General features: G+C 44.3%; 1 protein-coding gene across 3 annotated transcripts in view; it reads left to right on the top strand.

Moving 5' to 3' along the window:
* The window catches only part of LOC142571690 (uncharacterized), a 145,932-nt gene that overhangs the window by 115,943 nt on the left and 16,168 nt on the right, over positions 1–13,821 (top strand). For 2 of the 3 annotated variants that reach the window (XM_075680224.1, XM_075680223.1), the window contains 3 exons: positions 1,563–1,645; positions 1,958–2,049; positions 11,259–11,369. In XM_075680224.1, the coding sequence (XP_075536339.1) occupies positions 1,563–1,645; positions 1,958–2,049; positions 11,259–11,369 (286 nt within the window). Of the gene's footprint in view, positions 1–1,562; positions 1,646–1,957; positions 2,050–11,258; positions 11,370–12,215; positions 12,400–13,821 lie in introns of those variants that run through there. The other variant, XM_075680225.1, reaches the window with a different exon arrangement.

The raw sequence follows: 13,821 nt of genomic DNA, 5'->3' as shown, positions 1-13,821 counted from the left end.
AAGTATATGCTGTTTTCATGTTGCAATAAGACATTAATGGGTCTGATAGATACAGAAGGCTTTTACAGATGAAAAAGGAAGCCAGTTATAACATTTTGAGAGCAACTGGCTCATTCACTATTTGGCGCTCGCTTGGAAAGCAGCGAAAGAATGTGGGAGGAATTGTAACCACATGCTGGAAAACTTATTGGTTGACACGCAAGACTGGCATCTATGCGCTGCACTGGCTGCTATGCATCCATCAAAACTGCCAGTAGCCCAAAATGATGCAAGAATGAAAGCGATGAAAATAACCACCTTCTGTGGAGAATGCCCTGGCACGCCATTCATGCATTTTTCATGCTCCATTTCTACACACAAGTGGAACCTGTGAAGTAAGCAACCTTCAACGATAACCCGTGTAGGATTTTAAGATGAACTTCCAGATAGGATATTAAGCTGTCGAGCTTAATTTTAATTTCATCTAATTATTTTACAATTAAAACTGTTTATAAAGAGAAAGCTGACTTTGTCTGTTTTCTGGCGCTAGCACTTTGTGGCTCACCGCAGAGCCATGAAATAAAGGCCAAAAATAGCTCAGCATGTTTCAGATCAAGGTGCCAAATGCCAGCAGCAACAGTGGCAGCGCTGTTTGGAGCACAAGAAAGGCGCAAAGCAGTGTGACCCGCCGGTGGGTGATGATGCACCTGGGGAATATAACGTACGATGCACTGGTGGGTCATGCTGCATATAAATCGGGACTTTAAAAAAAAAAGTTCTGCCACAGTGAATGTGTTAATTGGTGCCATAATTGCCACTTAGGATGCATGCTTCTCACAAGAGTAGTTTCTCCACAAAGTTCGTGCTACATCTCTAGCCTGTGTATTTGTATCGCTGTTTGTGGACAGCTTGGTCACTGCAGCCATAGTAAGCCCCAGTCTTAGAAGGGTCGTTTGCAAGAGATGACAAAGCGCACATGTATTGCTTTTTAGCATGGCAGTAGACATCCACTGATAGTGTTGGTAGCCGTTCTGGTTAACCATCTATAAGCAGAGTTATACACATTTTCATAAATACCAAAGAAAGTTGGAGCTATTGGTACCCAACCACCATTGTAGCTTGTTTTGTAGAGCCCTGCACACAACTTGAAAATGCTACAATTTGAATTTTATTTGGCATATTCTTCTTTTTCTTTCCTGTTATTATGATTATGAACAGGAATGTAGTTTCCTTCTTAAAGGTCTTCAACACCTTTATGCTCTTATTGGTTGCAGGGACTTATAACTTCGCTTGTAGCACAAATTATGCAGACAAATTACCTGTGATATTTTCCAACGAACATGGTTTCACAAAGTGCAGTGACACACTTGACACAAGTATAGAGAAAATGCACTGCTTTCAAAAAGTTGCCTAACATAGTGACTCTGAGTAAAGTTGCAGCCAGTTTGCACAGAAGCACTTGGTAATTACTCTTTTTTTTTCTTTATTGTGAATGCCCTTAAGTGCAAACACCGTTGAATTGCATAAGCACAGTGGTCTCGTTTTCTATGCTTTCTTAACATGCATGACATTTTTGCTTCCAGAAACAAGAAGGCGCAGTGGCCACTTTATTGGAGAAAGCAGATTTTGTGAAGCTCATCAATATGATCAACGATGACATGAAAACGTAAGTATGCACTTGTACACATTGTCCTTAAATTTTTTTCTATGTGCAGAAATAGTATATCACATATTTGTGCACATTGTTTGTGGGCCCCTGTCTTTCGTGCAGCCTTTGTTGCAGTGATCACCTCTCTGATATTTCCAGCTATAGCTCTGTCACCTGTATTTTAGCTTCACAGGAATTGTACCGTGATATTGTTCCCAGACCTTGCTCCATTTTTACTTGAACAAGTTATAATTAGTGTTTAACCTGGTTTGTGATTCTTCTTGCGTGTCATTAATGTCATGTCCAAACCTTTTGTGTTGTATTCTATAGAGCTCTTCATGTTGCTGCAAGCAATGGCCTGATCGATGCAACTCAGGCGCTACTCCTGAAAGGTGCTGACGTGCTTGCCACAGATGTCAACGGTCAGTGCTGGCTTTTCAAAGAGCATTTTCAGTCGGTCTTTCATTCTCACAAATCTCTTTTGTGCATTGGTGTGCAAGTTCTCACAAAATAGCACATGTTCATCCGGCATTTATGCCATAGTGTGTATTGTTTGTTGGGCTTAACTATACAAGAAACTTTCTTCAATCCCTGGTGGATTCTTCTTTCTCTTCGCTTGCACAAACAGAAATTGGTCAACAAGATAAACCACTAGCAAAATTCTGTTTCTCAGCATTTCACAAAGCACACACACACAAAGGATTGATAATAATCTTGTTCTTAGGCAGGATGTAGTAAAACATGATTAATTTTAGAAATGTTTGAACATGTAAATTATTCAAATTGAGGGTATTTTTAAGTTTTCTTTAACAAAGCTGAAGAAACATATCACGAAATTTCTTGCATAGGCCAGGCACATACCACCTTTATCTAGCTGCTGCACAGCATAGTGTGGCGTAGCCAAAAGTTTATTTCGAGGGGCAGGTCTCTGCCAACAACTACCACTCCCCCCTCCTTCATATCTCTCTCTCTCTCTCTCTCTCTCTATATATATATATATATATATATATATATATATACACCCACACACGCACACATGCACACACATACATACATACACACTTGAAGAGCGCTACGAAGATGCAGACTAAAAGAGGAACATGTACGAAGGACAAGGCGCTATATATATATTGTAAAGGCGTTTATTAGTCACCACGTTTGGGACCGACCAATAGTTAGAGCAGGGCCACGACTCTCAGCATGAGTGGCATTTCCCGGAAACAGTGCTGGAGAGTGTGACGCACTAGAAAGCATTGGAGAGGATGGCCCACTATAGTGTTCCTCTTCTACACTACAATTGCCCCCGGGAGCGAAAAGGGAGCTGCCGTCTGGTGACCTAGCAGCTCCTCACTATGAGTGGATCATAATACGGCTCCAGGCATTTGACGTTGACAATGTTTCGTCCATGGCTGCGCATGTCCGAGCACGATTCAATGGGTTCGATCATATGGTTCATGAGGGATGCACTCTTGACGATACGGTATGGCCCTTCATACTTGGGTGGTAGTTTTGAAGAGAGCCCAGGTGCAGTGGAAGGAACGGAAAACTACACAAGTGCTCCAAGAAGGAAGGCAGGTGCAGAGGTGGTGTCACCGCGAGTGCTCCTCTGGCGCTCTTGGTCATATAGGCCCATAGGTATAGGCCCATGCGAGATCACGGCATTCTTCAGCATCTCTTGCTGCGGCAGAAATGGGCGCACATTCAGATGCATCCGTCTGGTATGGTAGAATTGTGTCCGTGGTGTGCAACAGGTGCCTACCGTATGGTAAGAAAGAGGGCGAAAAGCCGGTGGTGCTCTGAGTAGCGGTGTTGTACACATAGGCTATAAATGGCAGAATGACGTCCCAATTTGTGTGGTTGGAGGCGACGTGCATTGCAAGCTTGTTGCCGATTGTACGGTTGAAGTGTTCTGTAAGGCCATTGGTTTGAGGATCATATGCCGCAGTTATGCGATGAACAACTTGACACTCTTTAAGAATGGCTTCAACTACTTCGGATAGGAAGATCTGTCCACAATCACTAAGCGTGGACTCCTTTATGGTGCAGGATGATTAGTCGATGAAGCAGGAAGGAGGCAACATTGCGCACTTTAGCGGCCGTGAGAGCGGCAGTTTTGGCATATCGCGTGAGGTGCTGAACCACTACAGTGGCCCAGCGGTTTCCAGTCGGTGTCAGGGGAAGGGGCCTATACAAATCGATGCTGACGTGCCCAAACAGCCGGGTATGGCAAGGTAAAGGTTGCAGACTGGCTGGCGAGAGGAGGGTTGGAGATTTCCGGTGCTGACAATCGGGGCAAGAGTGAACAAACTTCTGAACGTAGCTGTACATCCCTTACCACTAGTACCACTGTCGAAGGCTCTGATAAGTTTTGAAAACTCCCGACTGTGCACGCTGTGGATCAGTGTGGAAAGCTGTGCATATGTTGGAACAGAGACTGCGAGGTACTACCAATAACCACTGGCCCCTGTCGGGGTTATAATTACATTGGTGAAGCAGGTTGTCGCGAAAGGCGAAATGGTGAGCTTGACTACACAACGTGCGAGTGGTTGGTGGTGCTGGTGAACCAGAAAGCAAGTATGTAAGAGACATAATCCTATGGTCCTAGCGCTGCTCAGATGCAATGGTGGTAAGGTCGAGTGAAAAAACGGTAAAGTGAGACAGTGAGCAGCAGACATTGTCGTCAGGCAAGGGAGAGCACGAGAGTGCATTGGCGTCAGGATGCTGGCATCCACTGCAGTACAGCACGCAGATATCGTAGTCCTGCAGGCAAAGTGACAATCGGGCAAGACGACTTGAGGAATCTTTCAAGAACGACAGCCAACGTAGTGCATGATGGTCTATGACCACATCAAATGGACAGCCGTAAAGTAAGGCCTGAACTTGGTGAGAGCCCAGATAATGTCCAAGCATTCTTTTTCTGTCACAGTGTAATTGGTCTCAGCTTTCATAAGCATACGACTTGCATAAGCCACAACATATTCAGGAAACCCCTGTTTGTACTGGGCAAGAACAGACTGGCATCTGTGTGCTGGGCTGGCATCTGTGTGCAGCTCGGTAGGGGCTGTCGGGTCGTAAAGGCGCAAAATTCGGAGACGTTAGCAAACGACGGAGCTTTGTGAAGGCCTTGTCACACTCGGACGACCATGAAGTGAGGGGCCCGTTGCTCCTGAGTAACTTCGTTAAGGGCAATATGATGATAGTGAAATTGCGAATGAAGTGCCTGAAGTAGGAACACAGACCAATGAAACTGCGTAATTCTTTGATAGACGTTGGCTTAGGGAATTCGTTGATGGCCCGGAGTTTGGCTGGATCAAGGAGAATTCCATCCTTGGATATGACATAACCTAGAATTCTCAGCTGCCGAGCAGCAAATCGGCACTTCTTGAGGTTTCGTTGAAGCCCTGCGTTTGTTAAACATGTTAAAACAGCTCGGAGCCATTGAAGGTGCGTGGTGAAGTCGGGAGCAAAAACAACTTCGTCAAGATAGCACAAGCACATGTGTCACTTCAAACCGTGCGGAACTGTGTCCATCATGCATTATGAAGTCCAAAAGGCATTACGTTAAATTCGTATAAGCCATCAGATGTGGCAAAAGCTGTCTTCGGCCTTTGTAATCCTTTGTTGGCTCATGACAGCCTGGTGCATGACATTGTGAAGAACAATCAAAGAAATGAACCTCCTACATACAGCATACTGACACAGAGCAAAACACCCAACCTCTACCTTCCCATTCATGTTGCTAAAATATTTTGCACATTATTCAAAATTGCACATTTCCAATCATAATTGCTTTAAGATGTAGGCAACACATTTTGAATATCATTACTTTCATGAATGTTTTCGCTACTGATGTACTATCTCCGTGTACACAATTGTGTACACAGCATCTGAAAGGGTTGAACTTGTTTTCCTTCCTCAAACATTCTTTAACTGCCCTGGGAAAGTATTCTGTAAGAGTCCATCTAGTGGACATGTCCATTTTGTTTGGTGTTGAATTTCTGATTAGCTGTGGCACCTGGCTGCTTTGGATGCGTAGCCCAGCCCAGCCAAACAGAAATTCACTAGCAGATGAAACGGACATGTCCACTAGGTGGACTCTTACATACCCTAATACTTCCCCTGTACTGCTACCTATGCATCTGCTACATGGCATTCTACCTGGTATAATAATGTACAATTGCAATGCAAAATGTGCACATATTGACACTATGTGGCACCCATGTCACATCGCGTGTCTCCCCACTTGATAGGATGCGTTTATAGGGCATTTTTCACTGCATGTTAGCAGGTGCTGGCATGGCTCAGCGGTAGAGTAGCTGACTCCCATGCAGCAATCCTGGTTTCGATCCCGGTGAAAAAAAAAGTTTTGTTCTTTTCATTCCCGGCGATAGCTGCTACGAACACAGGACGCCTGTGGCAGCGGCATACACCATCGCCGACCAAAACGGCTATTGGACAAGCCCGTAACAGCTTATGCTGTAAAAAAAAGGGGGGGGGGGGGGTGACTATCATGTGTTTCCTAAACAAGCAAGTCACAATATTTTCCAAATGCTTGTTGAAAATGGGGGTCCCGTGGTAGTTGCAAAAACTAACGGTACTGCGATCGAGTCGGACTACCAGCAGCGCTTCTGGTTGCGCGTTGCCTTCAGTGCAGCTGCGTCCCGTGTGCATGTTTTGTTGCTGCACATTTGTTCCTAGACAAGCAAGTCGCATTATTTTCTGGATGCTTTTCTCCTGTGCAGCATGGTTGACGATTTGGTCAGGTGCCAGAAATTAGAAGTTCTTCGATGACTTGAAGGCCTGGTGGGGTGCAACAATGTCTCCAAGTCTTATGCATGCACTCATCCCATCTTTATCTGTGTGGAATTTTGAATGCTGATTCCTTTCAGAAGTTGTGGTTAACACGATTTGGAATGAGGTAGGGAGGCGGCACCATGAGTGGGGTCACAATGTTCTGTACATAGTAGAGGGGATCAACCTTATGACAACCCCCCATTCGCACCAATGTTATTAGAACCAACTCAGTTTCACAGATCCACTGAAAACATGGGCCCCTTGGTGGCTGTGAGAACTAGCAGCACTGCGATTCAGTCGCGCTACTGGCAGCGCTTGCGGTTGCGCGCTGCCTTCGCTGCAGCTGTGTCTTGTTTGGTTGTTTTGTTGTTGCACATTTTTTGCGTCCTGCAGAAGTTAGTTCGGAGATGTAAAGCCTTGCTTGAATCATGCATTATGCCGACATGTCTTGCTCTGGGTTGAAAAAGCAGCTACAAGCCATCAGCTAAGTGCCACCTTTAATGCGTAAGCATGCTTCAATGAGTATCACAGGTCCTTCACATGAGAAGTATAATGCCTTGTATCTGCACAACAATGCGTAATTTGCAGTTAATTGTTATAGTAATATCAATGTAGATAATTAGTACCTTCATAAGCAGTAAGGGACAACTAAAAAAAATTTGATCAGAGAGAATACCCATAGCAGGGTCAATGAAGGACCCTGCCCATAGGGGCACATAGAGAGAGGTCCATAGAAAATGCATGGAGAATGTTATAGTAAGGGTTGGCCAAATGAAATTTGGTGATGGGCTAACTTGAAATTTGGTGGTGGGGCAACATGAAATTTGGAGGCAGACCAACTTAAAATTTAAGAGTGGGCCAAATGAAATTTTAGGGTAGGCTAACTTGAAATTCAGGGGTGTGCCAACTTGAAATTTGGGATAAAGGCGGGGGGGGGGGGGGGGTGCAACCTAAATTTGAGGGTGTGCTAACTTAAAATCTGGTGGTGGGCCAAATGAAATATTATAGTGGGCCCACTGAAATGGTGGGGTGTGCCAACTTGAAATTTGGACGGGAGCCAACTTAAATTTGAGGGTGGGCCAGTGTGCATTATAATTGTTACTTTCTCCAAGGAAATGCATAGCTTATATATGATGTAAGGGAGCCCTCCATTTGCAGATGATGCTATAAAAAATAACTTTTAAAGCTTTTTCATGCTATCCAGTTGTTTCTTTTTCTTCCCTGATTGTCTATCCTGCTTTTATCCTCCTCCTTCATAATTATGAACTGCCTTATCCAGACACATCTAGACACAATTGATGTCTGAGTAGCTTCGCAGTATAGCATAGCCATTGAAATCGAAGTGTACGCGTCGCCCTTAGGATTCATACTGTACTTGCAAAGCTGTCACTCATAGTGAAAACCATGAACTCTAATTACAAAGGCATTATAGCTTTTCAGTCAACTAATAAATCAATGCAGACAAGCAAACGTGTGCAATACCAAGCTGCCTCGCCGCTGCAGCAGTGGCCAACGCAGCCAATCAGCAGCCGGGCTCAACCACAGCGCCATTGGTTCTCCTGGCCTCAGTGTGGGCCACATGCTTACGCTGGCCAATATGCGGAGCTGCATAACTGAGCAGGGGCCATTCGCCTTCCACGATGCTATCACCTTGGCCACGCTTCCGCCAACGGCGTATGCCGATTGCCTGTTTTGGCAAATCCGGAAAAATTACTAGTGCCATCTAATAGTTCCTGTCTACACGATTTTAACGTCACGGTGTCTTTGGGTGCTCTGGACATATATTGTATAAACGAACACGTCTTTTGGCATTCAGCTGCTGGTGACGTGTAGTAGAGGCAAGAGAGGTGATAGTTCATAGTTGTCTTTTTAGTAGCGTCTTACATGTGTTTTTTTGTGGCGATATTTGTTGCTGATTGGTGCTGTTGTATATTGTGTTGCCTTGTGGAAGTAACAAGTGTCGGTGGCAGTGTTTAGGAGCAGCTTTCGTCTCTGCTCAGCTCTACCCATCTTCAAAGTAAAGAGCCATGTCTATATGACGCCGCTCTGGCGGTGCCCGATGGCTGACACACACACACACACATGCACACATAGAAACGAAGCGTGTGGTTTTTTAATATCACCTAAATTGAGCTTCGTAACTGCGTGAGTTAGTTGTAGCACAATTTATTCATTAAAGTAAAATATTTCACACTTTCTTTTTCCATTTATTTTACCTATAGCAGCCGTAGCCAACCATAGTCGGTGCGCAGAACCCGCACTGCAGCCACTACACTCAAAAACAACACACCCGAGCCGCTCTGCACTCGGACGGTGCACTTTCTCATGCAATGTGAAGTGTTCAAGAGCACGTGTTGGTAGTGCACGCTGACGTCACGAGTAAGCAGTCACTTGATTTATTGAATGTGGCTATCGCAGCGACGAAACTATCGCGGAAGGCGAACGTTTTAGAATATGGCCCCTGGTTCTAGGAATGTTGCTTTGGACCGCTACTAGCCCTCGCCTTGCTTTCACGTTCAAGCTTTCCCTTTTATCCATGTCGCTCTTTTGGAGCCCACATCCTAAAACTTTCTGTTCCGTGGGAAAGGGGGAGAGGGTGTTCATCAGAAAACCTCAGCGGGTTTTGATCCCCTCCCCCACCCACTCCCCTGACTATACCAATGCACCAATGCTGCATAGTTATTTTAAACACTGATTGCTGAATTGCTTCATTTGATGTTTGCAGCATGTGTTCAGCATCTCAGAATTGCTGACATATGCTGAGAAGGTTTGATACAACCTGCAAGGCAGTATGCAAAGCCTGCCTCTTGTGTGTATGACACACATAAATTCGCATGTGGCCATGACCACATGGTGTAGCAAGTAGGCCACAATAATAGAAACTCGGTGATGCAATTACGCCTGATATGAATTTCGGGTGATATAAATTTTTCATAAGTCCCGGCCCAAGTCCCTTAGCTTGCAATATGCTAAATTTTGAATGTTGAGAACTGTTTTGTGTGCAACAGCGGATGATAGGAATGATCAAGCCGTCATGCTATCCCGGCAGGGAGGTCTGGCACGCCGGTAGCATGAGACACTGGCTGTTTTCAGGTCGGGAGAGTAGCCATGCCTATACCCCAGTCGCATTCCTGTTGCCAGGGCAACCTACGTCACTTTGCCTTGATGTCACCTCTCCCCTCCTCAGAAAAAAGGAAAAAGCTTTTTTCTTTGTGCAGTGTCGTGTAATTTGTCAGCCGTTTTCGAACACCTTGTAACTTTATCAGGAGGTGGCAATCACATGCAACCCGGTCTTGCTGCATCAGCAGGATCAGCGGTATTTGCTTCTGTAGGTAACCTTATCTCTGTATTCCATGCATTCCATTGCCTTCGAGACTGATCCCACGATATGAAGTAGCTTCATCACCACAAATAAAAGCAAACACATCATGTCCTTGACAGGCAGATCTTGAAATGTCCGCCACAGAGCACTCGAAGTGCGCAGCCAATATGTGTGGAAAGCAAGAGCCCCAGTGATTCGAATTCGGATCAGCCATATAGGAGCACTGGCTGCGTGCCACATGGCTACAGTAGCGACTTGTTACTTTTCCTTTTCATGCTTGCTATAGTCGCTTTTATTTCTGCATGGAGAAATACAGTGCTGCAACTGTCTAAATATCCGATCCCTTGTGTTTATGGTAATACCAAGATTGGCAGCGCTGGGTCAACGAAAAGCCACATTTGCACACCTCTGGAAATAGCACCTCCAGAAACCAGATTTTCTCCCACATTTCGAAAACAACGCAATAAAAAGGGAAATTTTCTTAAATTATGCTATGGTGTTTCTTCCACATGTTTAGCCATAATACTTCGAAAAGGTTTTAGGATTGCAGAAAGAAATTTGAAATTTTAAATGGTCAGCCATTTTATTGCAGTGTCTCCCTTTGATTTCTCTATTGTTATAATTGTTCTCAGGTTATACGAATTTTCGCATTGTCCTGAGAGAATCAAGATTCTACTGCAAATAATGGAACGATTTTGTTTAAGTTCGCAAGTTTTCACTATTTTCAGCACAGTAAAAACTCAATTTGTATCCCACGGGACCAGCAAAGAAACATTGAATTGTCACATTCTTGAATTATCTAACATCAAAAGCAAACCTACTCCTAAATATTTGGTGCATACCAACTTTATTATGTAAATGAGTGATGCCCATCTGCTTTCTTGATGAACTTTGCTTGTAGGCAAGAGTATTTAGTGTCACTGTTATGTGCTTCATGGTGCACGCTTTGTCGAGAGCATTATAAGAGAAACTGCTCAAGAACTAAGCGCTCTTAAAAGCATTCATGGCAGTTTATCATGGCTTGAGTGTTGACATGTTTTGTATCTTAGCCGTAGGCATAGGCATAGGCATTGAAAGCTTTGGATCAGGTGCATTGCTTCAGACTGAATGTGTTCTGGCATCATGACAATGTGGCCAGCTGCAGTATTGTCATATGTCAGTATTGTCATTTGTAGGCATTGGTGCTCTCCTCACTGCCAAAGCAGTGCATGACACGTGTGATGTGCATCTCAGGATTGAATTAACCAATGCACACGAAATTGGTAAGAAATCATTGAGTAGCTGACGCCGTACAACTATATAGTTGATGTAACCATTGCATGTTCATGAATCTTTAGATTTTGAATTGCTAAATGTTGCATTAACGAGGTTTCACTGTATAATTTACCAAAAAGAAATAAGGGCAGCCTCTAAATGACGATTTATCACTTTATGTTATGAATACTTCTGACTGTGCTTCGAGCTTAATGTACACCAGCATATGCATTACGAATTTGTGTGCACACTTGCTCTCAGGCCACACACCTGCCCTCTCCTGTGCCAGGAGCAACGAAGTAGCCGAGTGCCTTGCTCTTATCCTGGCCGTGATGCCTTCATCGAGCCCTTTCCGGATGGATGGTTTCTCACGTGAGGCTTAATCTCTTTTTAAAGATATGTATGTTTTATTCATGGTAACAAAGAAAACTCGGTGTTAAGAGTGCTTATTTAAACATGTTTTGAGACCATATTTTCAAGGGCTGCATACAGACTGCAAATTAGGCTAGTTAGGGTTCTTTCTTACAGACATGGAGCAGCAATAACAGGGGGATAAAGAATAATAATAATAATATTTGGGGTTTTACGTGCCAAAGAAGGCAGGCAGATACAAGTGCTAAGTCACAACTGAAGATTTTACTTGAAGATATGACATATGCACACATGCACAGGCTGATACCACTTTGTTTAAGCAGTAACAAAGGTAGGTACATTGAACAACACAAAACCAAAACCATATGTCTCACAGAATCTAAGTTGGCAGGCATGATCAGTACTTCTATAGTCTACTTTATATTCATATTATTTGCTTACAGTACAATAAAAGGCTGGCTTGTACATACATCAAGGTATTTCCTATTGAAGAAAGCATATAATACTTGTTATGTTGGTATGCTACTTGCGTGTAAATCCACCCAAATCCACAGACACAGCCACACATGTTGCAGTGGCAAGCCAGGTGGAAAGAATTTATCAGTTTTGTTTAGATTGTGTGTGTGCATACGTGTGTGCACGCACACATGCTTTTTCTAGCATTACCATTTTGGAGTGGAAGCTAAGTAAGCACTGGCTTAACACAAAGCCATTGCTACTGCTTGTCAGGAAGTGATTTTATTTGGCAATAGGTGTAGCAGATGGCACATGAATATCACTCAACACAGCGAGCTATAACCAGCTAAGCAACTGCCAATTTTAACTAGCACTTTTGCTGACATGCAGGCCGCAAAACCACTGTTTCAAGGGGTGCCAAGGCATGCCTCCGAGTTTGCAAACAGCCACAAATGTCTTCAGCTCGTGCTGCTTCTTGAACGATCTGGAGAAGGCTGAAGCACTGCAGTGACGAAAGCAAGCAGCATTCACTCAGTTCTTCCAATAAACATGTGGCTCACTGTAACTAGCAGCATGATTGTGTTTTGTTTCTTACTTTTCACTAGGAGAGGGAGGATGTTCTATACAGGCGGATCTAGCCTCGCGAGGCTTGCCAGCAATAGCTCTGCCCAAGTGGCACCTTTCAGGACAGTTTAAAACAATTTGTGGGTACGTTGTTTAGTGTGTCATCATTCAGAAGTGCTGTGCATGATGGATGAGCAAAAGGGCATGCACAGCACGATGGAACAGGGCACAAGGAACAGGGCACAAGCTCACAACTTGTGAGCCCACCAGTCCATGCATGCATGTGGATCACCCGCCCCCTAACACAGTGCCTTGGAATAATTCTGCTAAATGTTTAGCAGAATAAGTTCATATCGCTTAAGAACTTCAGAAAGAGCCTAAACACCTTTCTCCTGAATGTCCAATGTCCTCGTAGAAGCGCCAAGTTGTACACAACATGTGTGTGGAGCACCTCGACGCTGAAGAGCCTCAACCAAATACTATTTGCGCTCTGTAGCAAGTCAAGGACACACCACCATATAGTATTCAGCATCACCGCGAATCTTGCAGGTCGCACACAACAGTGACGTGGTGAGTCTAATATTGTATGGCCATGCTGAAGTACACGGTTATCCTGTGCAGAGGCGATGAAGCAGGGAAGTCTCTGGCCTGCTCAGTCCCTTCGTCACACAGAACTAGTGAGGTGGCAAGCATGAAAGATTAAGAATGCTCAATGGTTTGCCCTAAAAGACACTGAAGGTCTCCAGGAGCTTTGTTGGTCCGGATATTAAGGCATCACAAGCAAGTATATCAGCCGTCTGAATTCTTCCTACTCCTACATGCAAGGGTTCACCAGTACCTTCACATGTAATAACCACTCTACTGGAATTGTCGGGTTCATTACCTGCCAATTCTCCCATAATTTGCCAAAGAATGTACAGATGTTGGCCATTTTGTGTGGTCGCACAGCTAAGAAAAGTATCTCCCAGAAATTTGATTTTTCTATTCTTATGCTCAAAAGTTGCCATTGGTCTAGCCATATACAAGAAAGCCAGCCAGTGTAGCTGTACAGGACTGATAGATTATCATGAAGTCTGAAGGCAATTGTAGCGCCAGCATTTCAGCCCCGTAGCTTAGAGAATGTTAGTACGTCTTGCTGCCGCCATCATGCAGCCCTCACCGAACAAAATACTTTAAAGGGGCCCTGAACCACTTTTTCTCAAAGTGGAGAAATGCATTTGAAATGACAATAGGCTATTTCAGAAATACTTTGCTGCGAAAAGTACTTCAATGCATTCAGCAGAAGTGGAGTTATTGGCAATCAAACACGGCCTCCGCTGTGCTGCCCTTCTTTCTCCAATGCCTTGCACTGCAAAGGCTACAGCACAGAGGGGCGTGCCCACAACGCTCCGCCTTCTAAATGTAACCATGGCGCGCAGTTCAAATTTCATTT

Source organism: Dermacentor variabilis, chromosome 2, assembly GCF_050947875.1.
Source record: "Dermacentor variabilis isolate Ectoservices chromosome 2, ASM5094787v1, whole genome shotgun sequence".
NCBI lineage: Eukaryota > Metazoa > Arthropoda > Arachnida > Ixodida > Ixodidae > Dermacentor > Dermacentor variabilis.
The sequence above is the reverse complement of the archived record's forward strand: the minus strand, read 5'-3'. Positions and strand labels throughout refer to the sequence as shown.